This window comes from Coturnix japonica, chromosome 11 (assembly GCF_001577835.2).
Source record: "Coturnix japonica isolate 7356 chromosome 11, Coturnix japonica 2.1, whole genome shotgun sequence".
In the NCBI taxonomy this organism is placed as follows: Eukaryota; Metazoa; Chordata; class Aves; order Galliformes; family Phasianidae; genus Coturnix; species Coturnix japonica.
This window is the reverse complement of record NC_029526.1, coordinates 16,092,795-16,116,514: the sequence shown is the minus strand read 5'-3', so window position 1 is coordinate 16,116,514 and position 23,720 is coordinate 16,092,795. Positions and strand designations below refer to the sequence as shown.

The following is a 23,720-nucleotide window of genomic DNA, read 5'->3' as shown; positions in this document are numbered from 1 at the left end:
TTCTTTTTATGCCCAGTACAGCACGGAATTCAGCCATCCCATGAGATTTCTGCATGTGTGCCTCTGTATGTTTTGATATATATGTCTTTCTTAAGTCCTATGGTCTGTTCCAAGTTGGCAGCCTAAGTTTGACAACCCTCTATATTTACCCTGCCTTCTGCATTATGTGTGACTCACATTTTAGGGTTGTTTTCTCTATTAATCACAGATATAAAGCTGTAGGATTTGATATGCAAGAATACACAGTCTGCTAATTGGCAAGCATGGTGACTGGGCACAATTAGGCTTGCTCCTTAAATATACATTGTGAAGCATGTATATCTGTTAGAACTCCCACACTGCTTTCAAGAAAGGTTATGGAGGAAGAACTGACTGCATAACACAACCAATTCACAACAAATAAAGATGGTATCGAGGAGGAAAGCAGTCCCGAGCAATTCAACAGAATACTTCCATAGAAGCAACAAACCACCAAGCAGGAAATGAAAACAAAAAAGCGATGCTCCCTTACAGCTTCTAATCTCAGTTACTGCTCGCTCACAAATGCTGTGATTTCTGCATGAAGTCATAACTTGAGATCACATTGCTGGGGCTGTGCCAGCAGCTCTGTGGGATGAAAGTGGCAGGAGCCTGGCAGCGGGTGGGATGCAGAGTGGTACCTTGGCAGTCACTGGGAGCCCCTGGGAACAGAGCTGCCCAAATCACCTGGAATCTGAGTGGGGCTTGAAACCAGAAGTGGCACAAGCAACACTTCAAAGGGAGCAACGCAGGATATTCCTGAAGTTTCAGCACAAAAAGCACGGCTGGGAAGGAATGTCAGGGGCAGGAGAGAGCCAGGAGGCGGCCTTTGATGGGCTCTGAGAACACAGAGCAGGGGAAACCAACGCGAAGCCAAAATGAGAAGGTTCTTCTGCAGCCAAACTTTTCCTGGAGCAACCAGAGAAAAGAGATGCCAGAGCCCATCCTGAGGGAGAAACGAGCTCCTGATTAGACAGACGTATGGAGACATATGGAGAGGAGAGAAAGTCTACTTTTTTTGACCTAAAAAGAACGGTTCAAAAAGCCTTCAAAGAACAGGGCAGGAATTAAGTCTTTATTGAAGCTGATTCCTACGACGTTGCCTTTGAATGCTCAGAAGACACGCAAAGTTTTTCATAGAATAAAAAACAATTAAAAGACCCAGCAACCCTCCTGGGTCAAAATAACTGGAAAGCGACTCCAAATTCACAACTCAGAGGCAACTGATGCCCCAACCTCTGTCTGTGCAGCAGCACAAGTCACAGAGCTGACTTCTGCCACAGCTGTACCCAAATAAAGGCTCCCTCCTTTCAACCAACACTGCTTTTAGAACCAGAGCGTGAGGTCTGTGGTACTGCAATGCAATTCACCTGGTGCAACTGGACTGAAAGGATAGACAGGAGCTCCATGCACTGTGATGATGGTGGATGCTGTAACTTAAGAGATCTTAGGAGAAATGTTACCCAGAGTCCAGCAACGTGTATGAAAACAAGGGAAATAATTAGAAATTATTGAAACAAAGAGCTGCCTGTGTATAACATCTAAACAAAGCCAGCCATCTGATCAGCTGCACATAAATAAGCACAAGACGGGTGCAATTCATACAGCCTAATTATTCCCTACCTACATTAGTTCTTCCAGTTGTCACATATTCCTCCTGATGTTTTCGAATGGGGCGCGATTTTCTCTGCTCAGCAGTGAGCGCTGCCCTCCCATATGGTACAGTAACACTCCGGGTGATGCTTACGGTACAGCCCCGCAGCTCCCTTCTGTTGCATTATACAACTCTGATCCATGACCAAATCACAGCATTAAACCATGCTTTTAATTCCTCACGGGGTCCAGCAGTCAGAGAAAATAATTTCATTTCCTCTGCACTTTGTAAGCACTGCACTCCGATAGCACCGCTCCTCAACGGGATTTCGGCAGCAGCTCCACCAGGACGCACATAGGAGCTGTTCCTCCCTATTTCTTTCTACTTAAAGCAGCCGCTCTCAAAACAGTTCCCTACAGTGCTTCAATCTTTGCATTACCCATGAGGATCACAGGCATAGAACCAACAGCACAAGGCAAAGATAACTTCTCTTATGGATGCCCGACAACCTCAGCTCTCCCCCCGCACACAGCAGTCCGCTGAGATCAGGTATAGCTGCAAAGTCACACTGCTATACATTACTTCTTAAATTCAACCCCTATATCACGCACAGCACAGTCAATATGCCGGAGCAAATAGGTTGCTGTGCTTCACACATAGTGGGAGTGCAGGGGAACAGCACCGAACACAACGCCGAGATGCTATCAGCAGCATTGAGCTGACCATAAAACTCCACGGCTATCAAACACAGCATAGAGGCACACAGGAGGCAGCCACATCGCACCCCTCTTTAAGCACAGCACAATTCTGACTTTCGTTTTCCTTTTCTTGCCATGTTTCAGCGTCACAAAATAACACCGTTGTGCTGCCTGGGGACATATTAACTTTCGGTTTTCACCAGGCGGAAAAAAGCAACGATTTTCAGTGCATTTGAACATTTTGCCCCAGTTTCTGCTTTAATAATAATTACAGTAAAAACACACAAGGTGACAAATCCACTTCTCTTTCCCCTAAAATGCTCCGCTCAAACTTGAAAACACAACTCGCAATGCATTCAACATTTGGAACCAATATAGCATTGGTGTGGATTCGGACAATGATTCAAGCTAAACCCAAGTTCTTGCACTGACAACGAGATCTGAGCTAGATGAAAGGCAAAGCCCTTTATCTGCTGGGGCTGGAGTTTGTGACGGGAGCTGTTTCCATGCTCAGCGCCCTTTGCAGACGTGGGGCAGCAGCCGCTGGATGCCGTGTGCCATTACAGAGTCAGATCGGGGGGAACCACCAACTCTCTCACTCTGCTTTCCTGCTCTGAACAAAACAAACGTAGAGGGACGTTATTTGCTTCCAATGGGTAATTTAATTTATTACTTTTGTTATGCTTTCCTCTGCTACGGTTATGCACTTGTCTGTAATTAGAAGACTTTTCATTCTGGGAAAAATTATATATTTGCCTGAAAATTTATAATAGTGAAGGAGAGAAATGATGGGAGAGAATCATAGCAGCATTAAGGTTGGAAAAGACCTTCAAGATTATCCAGTCCACATCTGACAGCTCTGAAGTTTGAGAAGTTTGCACTCCTAATTTTGCCGTTGACACGGAAAGGCTCTTCTACTTCATATTTCAGGCTGGGAAAAAGTATATATTAAATAAACATTAAAATCTATAAAACAATCTGGCTTGGCCTGATGCAGAGGAACTGAAAAAATAAGATTAAAACTGTGTTAGAAAGATGGAATGTCCTTAATTGACTCCTGAAGGCGTTGGCTGCCAACGCAGCACAGAAGCCACCAGCCCAACCAGAGCCAACGAACGCGTGGCCCTTCCCTCATCGCCACTGGATCGAGAGCACTAACAGTGTCCATTTGGTCAACAGTTTTGCAATGTTCGAGGAATTCTTTTGTTCCTCTGACTCTCTTTGCTGTCGTTTTCATCGGCGCTTTCCAGAAAAACAAACAATCGTTGGAAGAAGTTTACAAATGAGTGATAATGAGCGAGGGCCTCAGGCAGCACAGCGAGTATTAAATGTGCTCAACAGACCCAACTTGGACTTTGGGTGTTCTGGCTTTGTAAGAGTTGGAAGGGATGGGGTTTTTTAGCAATCAAGTTAGACGGCAGTCTCAAAATGCATTTCACCACACCTACACGACCATTTTTCCCCTCAAAGACAATACAGAAGTATCCCTGAGCAGTCCCACCAACCCATATATACCCCAATCATTCCCAATCCTCCACAACTAATCTGCTCCAAATAACACAGAGATCCAACTGAAGATCACACTAATTTGGAGCATCTCCACAGCAGACAAATCTGTTCCTCAGATCCACAGCTTTTAAGAATAGATCTATACAAACTGCCTTGAAACGCATTGATGAACTTCACAAGTGATTTCATTATTTAGAGCCCAGTGTTGAACAGACACCAAATAATGGAGCTCTTGGAATCACTTGGAAAAGAATTAGGCCAATGACAAACATTTTTGACAGTTCCACTCCCGTTGCGCTCGATTGAGTCACAGTTTAATTCAGAACAGATGACTCGCTGATCGCTCCTTTCCCTATGTTACACACAGCATCTCCCTGATTTATCACCACTGACAATGAAAAACACGCACCTAAAGGTAAAATCTGGCATTTCACTACACATCTCTGAAGATCAATGTCCTGTTCCAGCGCTGCACAGACCTACGGACAGAACTGACTGCCCTTTAGGAGAGGTGCAATCCAGGCTCATACCAAAGCACAACCCATTCACACACAGGTGTGTGGGACAGTCAGTTTCACTGACCAAAACTTAATATCTGATATTGAGTGTTGGTGTAAGCATCACTGTGATGTACTCTTTTCTGTATGTTTCCTAGCCCTTTTACCACCTGATAAGCTCTTTTTTTATTGACCTATTATAGAACAGATTTATCCTGAAGGAAAACACGATCCCATCACCAAAGCCAACAGCAAAATCACTGTGCCATTGCTGGAACAACCTCTTTGGTTTTCGTTCTGTTTTACAGCATTTTGCTCTCCACATCCCCTGTGTTCATACAGCACAGATGTCTCATCCCTGACACACACATTGCTGCTTTCCTACTATTATAAATGCAAAATGCTTTAAATGCTTTAATACAGGAAAAAAAACCTCCTCAGGAAGTCACACAAAGCAGTTCCAGAATGTATAAATTCTGATTAATGTTTTGTCATTACAAGTTGATACCTCTGCTTACCCACCAGCACTGCTGACATTTTACTTCTACCTGAATCTGATGCATTACAGAAACTGCCACAACCCTCTTTTTTCTTATTAACAATTGAAACCGATGGGCTGACTGAGGTTTGGAGTCCGAAGTCCGGCCCTGAAACAGAATACAGAGTCCTGAACACAAAGCAGAGCCTAAGTCAGATAGGCTGGGTGTAAAAGCATCTCTTACATCACTGCCATGGGAATGAGATTCCCCATTTTCAGGGTCATTGCAACAAAACAGTTAACCAGAAAAATCACACTAACCTGATATGTGACTTAAATCTAATGCTTCCTCCTGGTGAGCCCTGTAACACTTGTGCTGTTTAATATACATACACAGGATCATTCCAAAAGCAGGGAATGATCTATTTCAGAAGCAGAAACAGTTGTTAAAAAACATCAGAGCCATTTATAACACAGATTCATTCATAGCCCAGCCCTGGTTGGAGCCCAGCATCCCCATCAAAGGAAGAGCACCTCCATGTAAAGCAATGCTGCTTTCTGCCTCCAGATCAGTCTGGACTGATAGCTCTGGATGGATAATTGATGGAGCTTGAATGCAGCAATTAGTCCCAGCAGATCAGATCAAATAAACTCAATCAAGCTTAAAATTTCAAGCGCTTATTCCACAAAGAAGAATTTTGTTCACAGAGCACCAAAGAAATGGCTAAAGCAAACTACTGTGGATAGTTTCCCAAAGACACTTTCCAAATGTTACAGTAATAAAGTGAGATTTTTGAATACGCCGAATACATTTCGGCTAATTAAAACAGCATCCGAGATCGGAACTGAAAACTGTGCTGCTGATGTGGGATTTCAATCCCAAAAGCAAGCAGCAAATTGGTCATTTTGTAGTTCTTTAATGTCAGTGTCTGCTTGAAACAAAAATTAACTATTAAAAACTCCAGCTGCAGAAATATGTGGTTTTGTATATGGCCCGTTCCAAGTCAGCTCACAAAGCACAAAGGAATGTTCTTCCAACATCCTACTTCAATTTATTCGATATTCGCTCCTCTTACTTCAAAATATCTTAAGAATTCTGAAAAACTGGACTGAAAACCTGTTGGGAAAGATGGAAGGGATTAAAGGCAAAAAACAACACACGCTCCAAGTCAATCAGTGGTGAAATCTCATCGTGTGCAGCATTACCTTACAAAAGCCTTTGTGGAAAGCCTGTGTAAACCACGTAGGTTTTCCCTCAAACATAAACTCAGCGCTCATCTGCTAATGAGCCTCTGTGATTTAACTTGGAAAAGAGAGCTGTTGTGCCCCAACTCTTAAAGCAAGCAAATGTTCAAGGAGAGGAGACAAAGCAAAGGAGCCCTCCTGCTTGTGAAACAGCAAAACATCCCCCTGGATCGCCCAAGTGAGGCAGACAGCATGGAAACCTGGAGACAAGTTTAAATCATTGAGATTTACTGTTGCACTTAACGCAGTGCAAAGTTTAACCGCACTAATGGCCTGAACTCTATACCTGCCATTTAGTAACCTGACAACACGCGCGCACCAACGCAAGTACTTTGTTTTTCATCAGGATGAAATGAGATCTCTCCATGCTGAACAGTTAAGCAATCATCAGGGTCAGCCAGCAGCAAGCAAGTAGCTGGTTCCCAGCCAAGGATATATAATACATACAGAATGAAGCCATGATGGGCACCAACAGCTCAACTCTACCACCAGCCCCCCAGATTCTTGCAGTCTGGGATGGTTATTTCTGAAAGCACACGTGGTCCAAGGGGCAGCCCCACTGCTCCAAGTAAGGGAGCACAGAGCTATCAGAGCACGCAAGAGAGCAGTGATGGGAGATGGGCACATCTGCAACAAGAAGACAAGGCTCACATCACATGGGGAGAAAAAAGCATAAATGAGGAGGAAAAAAAAAAAAAAAGCCCAAACAAAACAAAAAAGAAATGATTTCTCTAGATTAGCAAAGCAGATAGCTTTGTGGGGACCGCTATTCTACAAGCAGAGATTTTTATTACCAAAATCTCTAATAAGGGACAGCTTAGACCTATGCCTTCTATGAAGGCAGAGAGAATTATTTTTCCTTATATTTAAAAGATTATCGCTTTGTATCTCATCTCTTCTTATTAAGTTTACAGCAATATTAAAACAAGATTTGGGTGAATAAAGAACATAATATACTCAAAAATAGAGAACATATTCTTTGGAGCATTATAAACGCTCCTGTCTGCTTGAATGGAATTTTAATGGAACAACCCACCCTCTTAGGAGGAAAATAGAAAAAAGATGACAGAAAATATTATCCTTTTCCAAAGCCTTCATTAAACAGCCTTGCTGTACAACCACTGCTGATCACTCTATGGACTCTGTCACTCATGGGCTGTATCAAATGATGTATAAGAGATGAACAAATCACCTTTATCCATTTCTTCCACCTGCCAGAGCATGTATATAAAATAAAAATAATTTGGAGGGGAAAAAAAAAGCCTAATATTTTTCAGTATTAAAATAATACAGCGATCTTAACATCTCTGTGTACCTCATTACTTTTGATCTGCAAGGCAAGGAACAGCAATGAAGGTTACAATGTGAGTGCAAGACTCTACAGGACATTAAGACACTGTGCTGGGAACTGGGACTTCTGAATAGAAGACAAAAATAGTTGTGTGACATAACGTCTAAGCCTTAAGAAGCACAAGGGAAAAGCTTGGTGTTTAAAGCACAGACATTATATTATGCTCTTAGAGCCAACTATCTGCTGGAATTTACTATTTGCTCCCAAAACAAATCTTTACCTGCGTCACTGAAACGGAGCATGAAAGCGGGGTCAGTTTTGGATCTTCTGTTATTAATGAGAAGTTATTTCCTTCGTGCTTCATTTTGCCAAAAGCTGAACTGAATGAAAAATGCCATAAATACATCTGAGGTTTTGCTACTGAAGACTGTTTAGAATGCCTTCAGCAGCGAGATTTTAATCTGCACATAGGGGCAGGCCGGGTCCCACAGCAGAAAAGGGCAGAAAAAGACAGCAGAGCAATGCTGATAACTGTAGTAATTAATGATTACCAGGAGATGGAGAAAGCTTCTTAAGCAAGTTGACCTGAAAGGCAACTGTGATGTTTTCTCTTATAGCCAAGATCACAGAATCATGGAATGATAGAATGACTTTGGTTGGAAGGGACCTCAAGAATAACGAAGCACAACATCTACTGCCTATGGCAGCACACTACTGAAGCTACTTCCCAATCATTGTGGCCTCCAGAACATGCTACAGCTCAGAACCGACTCCAGAACTTGGCCATCCAATACCTCACCACTGAAATTTTACATCGTTAATCATCATTAATGAGAGCAGAAGGCCAATCACACACAAAGTCCAGACACTTGCTGCTTGTGAAGAGGTACCTTCACTTTCAGGCTTTCCAAGGCAGCTCCCAAGCAGAAGGACCCCTGAATTCAGCAAGAAGTGCTCCATCAACACAACTGCATCACAGCTGAAGTCTTGTCCAGTTGGAATCCTTGCATTTAAACGCAGCTGATTGTCACAAGTGATATCTCATTTATGAAACAAGGCCTGCTGACTCGCAATGAGCATCCAAATGCCTCAGCACTGCCTATGGGAGTGGATAAGGTATGCAGATTAAAAAGAGATGGGCATTTTCAATGAAATCTCAGTTACTTTTGCATTCTGCAGCAATACAGAGTGCAGTTCTTGCAATCTCTCTCAAGCAGCAGCTCCCTTTCTGTGCTTTGCTTGATATTTTATGCTTAGTTGACTGACACCGTGGCCCTGTCTTTTCCTCAATACAGTCTCCTAATACAAGGCATGAAACCTTTGTCCTTCTGACATCAAGGCTAATAACCTGCAGTGAACACATTTGCTTCAAGAACCTCACACAGAACCACGATGACAAGGACCTTCACGGCCACAATGGCCGTCCCGCCCATTGCTGTGCCACATCACAGCATCCTGTCCTGTTGCTCCACTATGAAAAGGCATGACCCTTCCTCCATGCTTTATTTGTAAATCCATGCCTATCTGTAAGCCTTAACAGACTTAACTGCCATAGAATTAATCTGATTTGCATTTCCTGAAGCACCTGTTCAGCTACAGCAACAGACTGAGCCCAGAGGACTCAGGAGCTTGATGACTATTTTGATTGATCCAAAGGGAGGACTGGAGTTTAAAACGGAGAACCCCTCTTCTGTAGGCTGCCAAATTAATGTGCACAAAGGGCTGTCAGCAAGGAGGGGCAGGGGGAAAGGGAATAATCTCAATTAAAAGGCTCGTGCTAAAATTTAAGCTGTCTTCATCCACAAATACAAAATGTTTCTAATATTGGATTTGCACAAAGCACGTTTTGTTTCAAAACTAGTAATGTTTGCACCCAAAAACAGAGCAGACCTGCAAGGCTTCGGTCCAACTTATTACCAAAGAGGAACCATTAGGAAATAATCAGTTACTTCTTTAGAGACCATCCAAGCAGTGCCTGAGCTCCAGCTGCACTATATTGGGCTTTTCATTTTGGTGTTTTTCTTCTAGCAATCCTGTTTGTTTCCCTGTGTGCGTTATTCAAAGCAGATGTGCTGCAGCAGGGAAAAGCCTCCTCGATCTCCTGCTGCACAAGTTACGCTCCTCTTCCTCTCTGCCCATCGCACACAAGCACACACGCAGCCCCCGATGCATGCAGAAAGACTCACGCTGTGAATGTGCCTCTGTCCCCACGGCACTTGCAGGGCTGATGTCGGAGCAGTGCATTCCTCGTGCTTTGGATCGCCTCCTCATTTCTTCAGGCTTTTGCTCTGAAGGCAGCTGACGATCATCTTAATGCTACTGCCCTCTGCTGCTTGGAAATCAGGGATAGGAATAGCGACGCGTGCACCGTATTGACTACAGAACTCCAATTTAAAAACATAATATTTTTAAACCCAGAACTTTTTTATTAGATCCATTATGTGAGAATTGAGAGCTGTGAAATACAGTTCTTCCCTCTGTTTCAGATAATATATTGATATCGAAGGTACTAATATTGATAGAAACTGCAGTATCTATTTCCAAAGACTTAGGAAAGACAACTAAAACACATATATAAATGTGATATAAAACACATTCTATATTTTCCTTGTGAGACTCCACGTGTATTACACAGAATTACTAGAATTAGCAAGGTTTATTCTCAACATTTGGAACGTTTCTCTCCCTTTTCTACTCCTGTAAGGCTTAACAGCTGCCCAACACTTCAGGCAGAGCACAGCAATAGGACAGATGTTTCAGACATAGGTGATGAGGTCATATCTCCTTTCAGCTTGTTACAGGGCATGCTGTGTGTATTGAAACCAGACCTGAACGAGGCAGCAGATCCATCCTCCTCCTGAGGACACGAAACACAAGCTCTCACTGATCCATTCCTCACACACGTGTCTGTTCTGACCTTTTAGGCCCAAAAGCAGCAAGCTGCTACTCTGCAGCACTCCATTCTATTTGCTCCAGCCTATTTGGTTGTTTTTTTTTTTTTTATGTAATAACAGAATGGACTGGGTTGAAAAGGACAGCAATGATTATCAAGTGCCAACCCCTGCTATGTTCAGGGTCACCAACCAGCAGCCCAGGCTGCCCAGAGCCACATCCAGCCTGGCCTTGAATGCCTGCAGGGATGGGGCATCCACAGCCTCCTTGGGCAACCTGTTCCAGTGCATCACCACCCTCTGGGTGGAAAAACTTCCTCCTCAGATCCAACCTGAACCTCCCCTGTCTCAGCTTAAAACAATTCCCCCTCGTCCTATCAGAAACAATTCCAAGTGTTGATTACATATGCATAGTTGGAGGAATGGCATTAATGGCATTACAAAAGCAATTTACAGTTGCTGACTTTCTGCTGCTAACCACACACTGTTTGCTCTGGAATCCACTAACTATTCCAGCTTACCTACAGATACTCTTACTTCAGATTAAGTGAACTAATGCTGCTATTCCAATTAATTATTTGTTCATCGAGCAGAACAAATCGTCAGCTCTCCAGCAATATATAAACGATCTTATTTTAGATTCTGAAGTGTATTAAATTTTTTTAATTTAAAAACTAGGGCTATTAGTTGAAGATCATTTGCCTGGTGTCACTTTAATTAATTTCTACATTGGAGAAAGGCTGGCTGTGAGGATGCATTGAATGGAATGCCAGAAACACGACATGAAGTAAAGTCAAACTGCTCAAGTTGTTTTCTGCCTCTCTACACTCCACAGCTTACAAGCAGCACAGCACCATGTCAGCATACACACATTGAACACCTCCTGACGTGCAGAACACTACGGCTCAACATAGGAAGCGAATGTTGGAGGTAGGGAGAAAGGAAGTCGGGTAATCAGAGGAAAGAAACAAATCAGAAACCTTCTAGTAATACACAAGTACAAAACTCCCAGCCCAAAGAAACTCCCACTGCTCCGAGGCTTCAAGCATTAGTTAATACGAAGTCTAATTATTTTTGCAGTTTGGTATTTTTATTAAACATGCATTGAAATATGAAACTTTCAGCTAATAGAACACATGTGTAGGTAGAGAGCGTTCTTTTTGGCATCATTTCTTTCGTTCCACGAACAACGATGCCAGAAAAACAAGATCTAAATTCAGTGCAACTACCAGGACAGACAATTCAGAAGTGGGTGGAAAAATAAAGAAAAAGAAAAAGAAGAAATCAACAACTGCAGCATTCTACAGAGACGCTGCTGGTTACTGCCAGCATCATGAGCCTTCAAACACATCCGTCACCTTGGAAGCTTTACTGATAAAATTTCATGGTAGATTTATACTATTTTCCCCTGTTTTTCAGACGAACGATCCCATGCTTTGCTCTGAACAAGAAGCAGAAGGCTTACAAGGAGCCGGGGCTGCAAAGGGCACATCAGGAGGCAAAACCAATCCTCATCTGAACAGAGAGGATATTTGGAGCCTGCTAAGGTGTTGTGGTTTAAGAGAAAATGATTTACTAAGAGAAAATGATAACGATTATGATGATATATATCCAAATGAATGCATAGAACAAGTGATGCACAAGCAGTTCTCACCACCCCCAACTGACGCAGAGAGCAGAAGAGAGCAGAGAACTCCCACCCCCTTCAGAACTGCCCCTGCCATATTGGACAGAACATCCCTTTGGCCAGTTCAAGTCAGTCCTCTTTGTGTTCCCTCCCAGCTCCCTGGGCCTTTTGCTGAGAACAGCCTTGGCTCTGCACAGCACAGCTCAGCAGCAGCTACAAACACCAGCACGTTACCAACGCTGCTTTTCTCCTAGAACCAAAACACAGCATCACACCTGAAGGAAACAATTCCATCCCAGCTGAAACTAAGACATGAGGTCACAATAATAAGTGGGAAACAGGAGAATAAGAAGCATTTTCAAAGGGAAAGTAAATACCTATGTGTCAATTAGCACATCGATAACTGAATGAAAACACTAAAGTGACACATTATTCGCTTCCCTTATTATCCAACTGCTAAGAACCCTCTGGCAGGGAACATTCAAGTACTTAACCAGGAAGAAAAAGACACTCCTGAAAAGTAATGGACAGGTGGGGAAACCACAGAAGTTCTTTTGATGGCAGGTCATGCACAGCCGATGCGAGCTACTGGATTGTTATGACTTCCATTAGCGCTGAACCGTATCGTATGACAGGTTTTTGTGCTCTTATCCCACTGCCAGCGCCAAGGAAAATGCATTAGTTTCAACTTCCATTCTTAAACCACAAACAGAGTTGAGTTTAACTCATTTTCCTTCGCAGTTTTTATGAGCTAATAGCTCCAGAACTGATCTCTTACCACAGCTCAGCTGATGAGCAGGAGCCAGCTCAGCTGCTACAGGAATCATATGAGTGCTGCTCATCCACCCCGGGGCAAAAGCAGCCCACATAGCATCAGCTGCTGCTGAAGGTTTTGATGTCGAGTGAAGAAAGGAGATAAAACACTCTAAATAGTTGCTTGCTGCTTGTTTTTACTCTGCTGGAACGCAGCTAAGCAGCAAGTGCTTTGGGGGGGGACCTGGGTGCTCAACTCATTTCCTACATCACAGCCACTCAGAAGCAAACTGTCCCCATGAGTATCTACACTGCTTGATAGCCCAGGTGTCTTCATACAGACAACCTACTGTATGTACACACACAGGGTCAGGAGAACATTTAGCATTCAGGCACACCCCTTAACATAGCAGCAATCCGCAATGATGATTTTTAGACTATATTCTTTGGTTCTATTTAAGATGCAATTTGTGGCACACTGAGAATGCACTGCAGGGGAACAATAACGGTACTAGAGAACTCCATACAGGAGCTCCATACCACCTAAAGAGCTCCATACAGGAATATTGTTGTGCTGTGGACAACAATACCAGAATTCAGCATTTAGCAAAGCGTGCCCGAGATCAGATGTTAACAGCATTGCCAACACGTAACATGGACATTCTGCTCATTTAAACACTTACTGACTCATCACTCAAAGCAAAAACTCTTTTCTTACCTCATGTACACACATGCACCCAATAAAACCATCTTATCAGAAAGAACAAAAGCAGATGTGAAAGATCTGTTTCTCCCCAAACAGCCATATAATGAAAAAATAGCTGCCTAAAACTCAGCAATAAACGTCCGTCAGTTTGCACAGCCTGCAGCCCACATCTGGCCCCAGTGACAGTTGATAACGTGGAAAAGAACATACTGTACACCAAATAATCAATCCAGTTAGTAAACATAGGAGCGAAGAGGCCAAAGAAAGTAGAAAACACGGGGATAAAGCCTATGGCAGAAGGAACGGTACAAGTGTGGTCACACGCATCGAGCCCTCAGACAAAACACTTAAGTTTGTGTTTTCTCATTTTGTGAGTTGTTTACTTCAACAAAACCCAGAAGAGATTTTCCTCTATAAAACAGAGGCTCATAATGTGAAATCATTCCAACTGCAACACCAATTATAAAGCTGGAAGGTGCTCAGAGCTCAGCTCGGTTCCTACCTGCCCATCCTGCCCAACGTGCACTTGATGTATCTGCAGGTTTCCCTGTAAAACAAAAAGCATTGACAATGAGTCAGCTGTGAAGCCAGAAAACTGCTCGCTCCTGAAAAAAAGCCCGTTTCTCATCTCATTATCAAACCACTTCAATATTAAGGAAATCTACTAATTGAGGAAATTCTTCTGAGGGCTATCTTGGCAATTCAGCTACGCTTCAATGCTCAGCGCTTTAACCACAGAGGATAAACAGACTTCTATTATTAAGAAAGCAAGGAGGGTTTTTCAGCACCACCAAGTTTTCCTAGGATTGTTCTTTTCCCATTTAAGTGCCACAGTGTAAGTCAAAGCCTTACTGAGCTAGAATTAGCTGTGCAAGACTCAGCAGCACAGAATGCTGCCAGAAAGTCACTGTCTGTGCTATTAGGTTTTGGTTTCACCAATATTCGATGCTGAAACCCAGCGTGGCTCCATTACAGGAGCTGCACCCATTGCAACCAGCTCTGAATAACGTCAAGTGCTTCACACGGAACTGCAGCTACAAAGTCTAAAGGTGAAAGAATGGTAACAAAAGGAAGCCTGCACCCATACGTTCAGGGATGCCTCGCTAAATGCACAAGGACTAAGAAAACCCGCTGCCCTAACGCCAAGAAGGACATGGCTTTCAGGAAAAGAAATTAGTTCTGATTTGCATATTTACTACATTTTCTTTTACTGGCAACACTTCCTCTTTTCTTTTCTTGAAGCTGCATACGTTGCAATAAACTTAAAACCAGATGTGTGCATCTGTCACAGAGCAACGTAACCCTTCGCTCTCTCACACCCAGCAGCTCCCAACACACAGATGTGGGTGTTTAAACCTCAGCATCGATTACAACTGGATATGATGAATGGCTTTTTTCTTTTCCAGCAGCCTTTAAACCAACGGTGCACACTGCAGGACTGTCTCAGACTTCACTATAGCACATTTTGATCCATTCTTGCTGCTCCCTCGGTCTGAAAGGCTTTGTCAGGAACACTGCCTTTAACTGTAATATTTATACAGTATTTATCATAATATTTACACTCTGATACCTCCCTGGGTCATTACTATTCCTCTACACCAAAAGCGGTTTAATGAAATGTTACTTGGATGCTTTGGAAATGGATTCAGCAAACCCACAATAGATATGTTTAACATTGGGCAAAAAAATAAATGCTACAGGGAAATCATACACAGTAAATACTGCACTCAGTATTTATGTTTAACCTTGTTTTGCTATTGCTTCCTCATGCAAACAAAGTCTAAAAGCCGAAGAAATAGGACAGCAACCGCTGCAGCTATGAGTTTCTATACATCCTTAAATAACTAACAGCTCATGGAGCAGCTTCAGTGGCCGTTTTGAGTGGAAAGAAGAGTTAAATCAGAGGGTTCAGTACCAGATTTATCCATTTCCTTTCTATAGGTCAATTTTTATGGAAGAAAATTCTGAAGTGCAAATAGTGCAGCACCAGATTGCTCAATGCATAATGAAGGTAAATTCACTTTAGTATGGAATTCATCTTTAAGAGATGAAGTTTGACTACTCTCCAGACTCCTGCTGAAGAGTTTACACAATTAAAGACACAGAGCATTTCCTATAATGCTCTGAGGGTACCCAGCTCCATCTCCAAAGAAGACCAAATACCGCAGTCATTAGTGCTGCTGTATTGGGCCTGGATAGCATGCTCCCAAATCAGGTCCCCACATCGTACCCACACGCACCCAAAGCTTTGGCTCACCTCGCTGTCCTGTGTGATTTGGACTTGCTCGCCTTGAGGAACCTGGGCTATGTGGAGATGGCCCTGCGGGATCCGCAACAAAAGAAAACACCAGGAAGCATCAGAAGAAAACCAAAACCAGAGGAAGAAACTACTCATTTGCATCGAATGCAGTTAAAACATTCACAGTTGTAGGTGGAAACAAAAGACTTATCCAATGGAAAACATTTAAGATTGCTTTAGCTCAAGTGTAATCATATTTTGCCATCATTAATTCATTCATTTTGACATCAGAGGAAAAGAAAATGGGCATGACAAGAAAACCACATTTATATGGTACTTGTCTCTACCAAGGAAGAATCTGCAATTGTGAGTGATGCAATGGACTAACAGGCACTGGTAGATAGGCATTAGTTCTCCCAAACCAATGAGTTCAAAATCAGAAACCCGTTTAAAGGCCTGGGAAACTCAATTCTTCAAAGAGATATAACAAAACTACCCACAGATTGTTCCTAAATGGTTATTTTAAAAATCACATGCATTTTTACATTAGCAAAGTTATGGAGAAGCACAGTGCCATGCTAACAAGCACCTCTCAAGCTGCTATAAATTGGCATGAAGTTAGCAATTCCAATGCAGCTACACCGGCTTGTGTTAACAAGAATCTGCCCTTAGGGCTTTAATAAAGTTAATGCTCAGTGTGGCCAGCCACACCACCCTTACAGAATGGCATCGTGCCCATCATTTGATTGAAATGTGGATAAGAGGATGGAAGGAATTCCTTGTGCATCCTCACCAGCCCAGAGAGGTCTCTGCCACTGTGATTTACCTGGAGGGAGATTGGATTCTAAATAACCTACTTGGGAGTTTATAAGGCTTTGTGTTCATTTTAATATGCCTGCATGAGACAGAGATTAAAGATAATCATTTGGAATTCTGTCAAAGGCTCTTCTTATTTTATAACACAAGAACAATTGCATGTGATTTTCAAAGAAACACAGATCCCTCTATTTCAAACAGTTTCATTTCCTTTGGAAGGAAACTATCTATTTATAGGGAGAAAAAAAAAACATACTGGAAGTATCACTCTGACAATAGAGACTGTATATAAAATTAGAGCACAGCCCAGTCCACGTCGAGATTAGAATCAGTTTCCCTCCTTAACACTGAGCTCTCAGGGCTCCCAGGGAAAAGCAAGGAACATTTAAAGGATCCATTTAAAGCATTTTCAAACAAGCAATCCTTTCTGCTTGGGGACAGGGAGGGAAGAAGGTGACTTTATTTACCTTTGTATCACTGCAGCATTCCAAAACAGAACTGCTCACTCGTCTTTTGCAGATACAGAGCTGGCCTTCAAGGACAGTCTCTTTAGTTTGTTTGTGAATTCCAACAAAGCCCCTCTGAATCTTAACTCTTAAAGTTCACAGACATTCAGGAAATCCCCTGCACTAGGTTCAACACTGGTTTGCTTTAAATACACACAGTATAAATGACTACTGCTATTGTAATGACTCTCAGCCCTATGTGCATCGTTCCCTAGAACTAAAAAAGCAACACCATCTCAATTTGCTTTATGGCCCTCCCTACATGCCAGACAAATTATGACCATGTTTCAGTTGTGGGTCACAGTTGATTTTTCCCAGACTGCACAGCTATTATTTAAAAGATGATTGGCAGACCCAGATATTTGTTTTAATAAGGCAAACTTCCATCACTTTGATCCACAAACAACCACTTTGTCTGTTGTACCCCTGTACTTCATGCCATTCTCCTTCTACCTTGTCTTTTGAGACTTTAAATACTATTTAATGATCAGCTGAAACAAAAAGCAACCAAGAAGATATTCTCCTTAAAACATACAGGGAAACAAAGAACCTCACAAGATGTTATGGTTACGGCCAAAGTGAGATGGAAGTTCCTTTTTATCTCTGCAACCTCTCACACTTGGGTACTGACAAAAGAACTGACCAAAGCCACCTCATTATCCTACCCCAGGCTCTTCTCTCTAATGGCACTGACCAAAACCCTTGCAACAGGCAGATTGCTGGGTACTATGGGCCACCATGTAGGTCAGTAGCTTTTAAGACTCCTGTAGCCTGGTTTCTATGGACAGAGGGTTTTTGTTGCCTATCAGAAACATCACACCATCTTTTCATTATTTTCTTCCTTTCTTATATACGAATTAAAGAAAAGGCGATTCTTGCAGTTAAACCATGGCACACAGGAGCTAAACCAAGGTATGTTTTGGCAGAATACACAAATCTTGTTTAAAAATAATCTTTGAGCTTTGATAGCAGCCTCATGGTCAAAAAATGTCAATATTTATAACTGCTGCTTATATACATGTATCTAAATGAATACACATGTAAAGGTTCAGCTAACAGATGTTCAAAAATGCCTGAGAATGCAGTCATACTTGAAAATAAATGAAGCTGTGAATCACATAAATGCAATTTTGTTTTGAAAGTCATAGTTAGAACTACTACTTCAGGGTGAATTGTATGGTTTGTAGGGCTGCTGTTAGTATTATGGGAACAAATGCTAGCAAAGGGACAGGTAGAGACTTGACTTCTCAGTTCTAGATAGAATCATAGAATGGCCTGGGTCAAAAGGGATCACAATGATTACCTGGTTCCAACCTCCTGCTGTGTGCAGGGTCACCAACCAGCAGCCCAGGCTGCCCAGAGCCACATCCAGCCTGGCCTTGAATGCCTGCAGGGATGGGGCATCCACAGCCTCCTTGGGCAACCTGTTCCAGTGCATCACCACCCTCTGGGGGGAAAAACTTCCTCCTAAGATTCAACCTAAACCTCCCCTTTTCTCACTTTAAAACCATCCCCCCTTGTCCTATCACTGTCCACCCTCACAAACAGCTGTTCCCCCTCCTGTTTAAACGCTCCCTTCAAGTACTGGAAGGCCACAATGAGGTCTCCCCAGATCCTCCTCTTTTCCAACCTAAATAAGCCCAGCTCCCTCAACCTTTCTTAACAGGAGATACAGAATGAACACATATTTATCTGCAATGATTTTGTGAGCAAGTCCTGCATGGACATTCTTGCCAATAACTCTTTACATAAGCCTTCAATGTTTATTTTCTGAAAGTCACGCTTACTAAATGACAATGAGTCATTAGGAACAATAAGAAAAATGAAATTTCAATTGAAGCAAAAGTTTACATTACCGCGGATTGTTTAAACAGAGTAATTTAGAAAAGGCTGAGTACATACTACTTGGACTTGTCCATCTTCTCCTATTTGGTGGATCTGAACCTGCTGGGCATTGGCCAGTGCGTAGTGTAGTGCCTGTGGTTGGTTCTGCTGGATCTCATTTGAGGCTGACACTGAGCTCTGAGGACCCTCTGAAAGAGACACAAATCCACCCTTGTTACATCTGTAGAACTCGTGCCAGCAGCCCAGCAACAAAACACACTTAAAAACAGAGAAAAACAAGAAAGCAGATGCAGATCATTAACGGTTTTATGCACATCGTTGCTCATTTGCTGCAAACTTCAGAGCCCCAAATGCTGTTTTGTCTCTGTAAATGCATACATTTAAAAAGCATCTTTTGAATCTAGATTAAGAGTTCTGCAAATGTCAAAGGAACGTAACAGGCAAAGCACACAGACTTCCCACTACAGGACCGGGCTGTTTCCTTCTGCTCACTGCGACAGCCACTGGGATGACCTGCATTACAAGCTGATTTATCATATATTCATTTCTAGACTTTGTAGAAAAGATCCTCAAATATAAGAGGCAAGTAAAAGCTAGAACTAGGTTGTAATACACAACCACTCAAATGCCATTATTTCTTGAAACATGAAGGTTTTATGCATGTGGTGGTCAATGACAACACAATAACATTGATAACTCCATACCAGAAGGGTGTAATGGAATACAAAGGAGCAGAGGCAATCTGGTGCAGGGCATCACAACAGGTGAATGGCACCAGATACTGCACCGCCATTGGGAAGAGCCCTGGAACATCCCCATATTACACAGATTCTGCACGAGTCCCAGCTTCTTTTCCTTTCTTTCCTACATCTGAGATGACTATGAGAACAGGACTGTCATAACAGGCTCTTAAAATAACATATTAGAAGAAAGGCTTTTCTATATACACTGTTTCCACCATCAGCTTAATGGTTTTCTTTTGCTATGCTACAAAAATATTATCAGACCAAATCTTTGAAGCAGCGAGTTTGTTTTACAACTCCCTTTTTTTTCCCCCCAGAGTATTTATTGCTCTGACAATGACTTTTACGCTACGTGGTAACATAAAACACATTAACATTTCACACACAGTAGCATTCAGCACTACGAGGCTTTCAAACCCTTCAAGTGGAGGAAGCTGTAATAAAAATATTTAAGAAGTGCTGTCACTCTACTTCTGCTGTAGATAATTTCCTTACGAGATGTTATGCATTGTTTAAATAAAGGCTTGCAAGGCCTCGTCCTGCTCAGAGATGGCTGACGTAGCTCGATTTTAAGCACAACCAACGTAACAGGAAGCTGGTTTTCATAACTTTTTCATACTTCTTAATACCCCAAGATTAGTCTGAGGACAGAATGCTGCTTTCACAAGCCTGGGCTTTATTCAATCATACAAAAATGTTAATGGAAATGTTCCTTAATAAAATTATCCATTTGGTGGTGTTCTTTGTGCGTGTCTGCAAATGTTTGTGGAAGAACACAATTTCGAGCCTAAGTCTGAACATGGGGGATTGGAAATGAATTCAATGCCACCAAGCTTGTATTTACTTATTTGTTGAAAAGTTCAGTTGCTTAACAATTCAACTGAACAGCTGTAATTATGTCAACAATCTGCAAATGTGTAACTACAACCAGGAGACTAATGGAATAGCTCAGTAAAACACAACAAGTATGTGGCTCTGGTACCTACTGGATGCCTTGCATTTGACCAGCAGCTAACAACCCTTCTTAAATACAGTCCTGTTGGCCACCGTGCAATTCCAGCACTTCCCACACTGCTCTACAGCATTCAGGACTGGGTGAAGCAATTCTATGCTTGATATGAGAAACTTCAATAGCAGCCAAATAGAAATGTGATGGCCTGGTGTCAAGTTTGACACCTGCTCATGCTTTCCATGGCCACTGACTTTGTCACCATCACCTCAAGTGGTGATTCTGTATTCCCATTGCCCTGCTGCAAAACTCAACAGCTGAGTTAAGACCCAGCATCAACACAGATTTGGGTGTCCTAATACATGAGCCTCCATTGTACGTTTATACAGTGTCTATATATGAAGATAGATATGCACACACACAAGTGTAAAGCACCAATATATTACACGCACATAGAGAAATGCATTTTTAACTTTATAAACCATCTTTTGCTCACAGATGCCAGAAGTTATTAAGCTGTTCAGAAAGGAACAGAAGATAAGGACTCAATGCCATCATGCTGTATATATCCTGCATGGTCCATCATAAATCGTTTTCACATTGACTTCACTGCAGCAACCACAGTTGGCTAAATTTTTTGTGTGATTTTTTCCCCCCCCTTTTTTTCTCCTTAGGAATAAAGAAGAGGATTGAAATGTGTCTAAGAACAAAACATCCTTTATAACCACTGCTACTCTCCAAATATCTGACCAGACAAAAGCAATATTTATCCGCTTTTAAACATCCCCCCATTAAAAACAAACACAAACATGAATAGCACACAGCTTGAATAGAGGATATGTCAGCGGCTATAAATCACCATCATGTAAACTATCTGGCTTTGCATGTACAACTTTGATATGTTAGAGAATCCCTGGCACAGAGAAGCCATACAGCTGAACTCATGCTGCGAAATGCTTGGACATCAGCTGGGCAGTACACAGTGCTGCTACTCCTATGGCAATCCCAAAGCACCCTCATGGAGATGAGAGTTTTGAGCTACCTGCTGCCCTGGTCGTTCCTCACTGCTTATGCTGTGATACAGGAGGGGGGAAAAAAGCCCTGAAGTATTCCTTCTTCCCTACAGCATTTGTTTCTTCCTGTTTTCACTAGGCTTCATATTTACCAGTTGAGCATCTGTGTTCTCATTTTGGAAGGAAATGGAGGAGGTATGGATTCTGCAGTTGGTGGGATTTAAGCTAAGTCCCTTCATTTGTGTGTTGCCATTCCAAAGTGCTTCATTTCCCTGTGGGCTCCACATTTCTGCTTACAGCCCAGGATGTGTTCTCTTATCTCCTTGATACGCAGCGCTAGCAGGGAAAGGTTAATGGGCAAATGAAGAAAAGCACACTTTAAAAGCAAGAAAAAAAGTGTGTGTGGAGGGGAAAATACACCATTACCCAGGAATACAACTCTATGCCATAAACCATTATCTCAACCTGGCTCATCCAGTGCTAAACGGCTCCAGTTCTGCAGAACTGCTTTGAAGATTTGGCCGTGACATCTGTTTTCACATGTGACATCTTGGCACAGCTGAGCACTTCAACCCAAATCTACATGTAAATCCCAAAGTCACGGGCCTAACTAATAATTCCAACATGGAAAACTGTGATAACAGCTTTAACAATCTTAAGAGAAATTAAAAGAAAGGGAGTGAAGGCACTCTGCAGTTAATCCGCCTCTCAAAAAACTCATTTCCTACTCCCTTCCCTCCACAGACTGTTAACGAATTTAAAATGAATATCTCAGTAAATTATCATGGCAGCCACACGCACAACTTCTATCAGAGAAAGGGAGAGACAAAAGCACACGTTAAGGAGTAAAGCCATTGGCTCAGAGATGAACAACCCACTGCAATTAATGCCTCAAGTCCAACAAAAGGCAAGGGAAGAGCCAGAAAAAAAATAAGGAAACAACTTCTGTCTCCATTTAACAGTCTGCTACAACTTTATGCAAGCCATAAATCTTGCAGATACTGTAAAGCTGCTCAGTCGATTAAATGTAGAGCAATCTTAATGAGCATCCATGGGGGTGGAGGACAGAGAAGAGGCGTTCATTGGTATCTCCCTACCAGCTTCCTGATCCTAGTCTGCTCCTAAAACACAAACAGTACATGACAACAAGTGCCAAAAACCTGTGGGGTCTGTGTAAGGGCCGTGGGCTCAGCCTTGTGCTCTCTGTCACATTTCCACTGCTAACTTTCCCTTATCATGAACAGAACAGAGAGGAAATCCGTTATCATTTTCTCATGCACAATGCAAATCAAAGCCACACACTAGGAGGACTTTTACGCACAAGAAGCAGAAAAAGCCTACAAGTTTGGACGTGTCCAACGAGTGCAGAAGAATTAAACTCAAGAACAATAATTCTCTTTGGATGTAAATATTTCAAAGTTATTTATTACGTGTGCAATAACTCAGTGCTCATAAAACACACCAAACCGCAGAGTAGATGAGGTTGGAAGAGACCCCTGGAGATCACCTAATCCAATCCCCCCCTCAAACCAGGCTCAACCATAGAGGTTTGCTCAGGACTGCAACCAGCTGGAGATGGAATCTCTGCAGCCTCACTGGGCTGGCTGGTGCTGTGGTCAACCACCCATAAGATTCCTCGAAACCAAAGCAGCACAAGTCAGGTCACAGGCAGGTGAGTTTCAGACTGCTCTGTTTTATTTTAAATGAAGCAAATTAATTGCTTCTAAAAAGCACCTCTGGAAAAGCAAGAGCCCTAATTCATAGGAGAGGGAGTAGAGCCGAGCAGGAGCCATGCTGATTTTGACACCGTTTCAAGAACCAACACAAATACTATTTCCAATGATAGAGCTGAACCCAGGACACACATTGAGACGTTCAACAATTTTTCACTGCCAAACAGAAAAGGATGAAGCCATTCCACACTCCTCACATAGCAACATCCAAGAAACACTGTGATACACATTGAGTTGGACTCCATGATCCTTGTGGGTCCCTTCCAGTTCAGGATATTCCATTACTCTGTGATTCAACATAGGAGAACCGTGCTCCTTTACAACATTTGAAGCAAGTGCCAATAACTTTCTGTTGATTTAAACATATACCATTATATGAAGATATAACAGAAAGCCACCTTGCTATTATCAGATCCCAGAGAGAGGTGATGAAAATCATATTACTTCAAGCCAAACAACTGCTTTGGATTTGAGTCTTTTTTTTCCTGTTGTACCTTCAGATCCCAACTTTAACAAGAGCTACAATATATTACAAGTCCATAGTCAGAAAAACACTGCCAAACTATGGA

The 23,720-nt window shown here is 42.3% G+C and overlaps 1 protein-coding gene across 1 annotated transcript in view; it reads right to left on the bottom strand.

The window, feature by feature from the left end:
* Window positions 1-23,720, bottom strand: part of BANP (BTG3 associated nuclear protein) — a 121,640-nt gene that overhangs the window by 38,018 nt on the left and 59,902 nt on the right. Inside the window, exons 9-11 of the mRNA XM_015874221.2 lie at window positions 18,771-18,901; window positions 15,565-15,627; window positions 13,810-13,854 (exon numbers count right to left, since the gene is read on the bottom strand). Of these exons, the coding sequence (XP_015729707.2) occupies window positions 13,810-13,854; window positions 15,565-15,627; window positions 18,771-18,901 (239 nt within the window). The remainder of the gene's footprint in view (window positions 1-13,809; window positions 13,855-15,564; window positions 15,628-18,770; window positions 18,902-23,720) is intronic.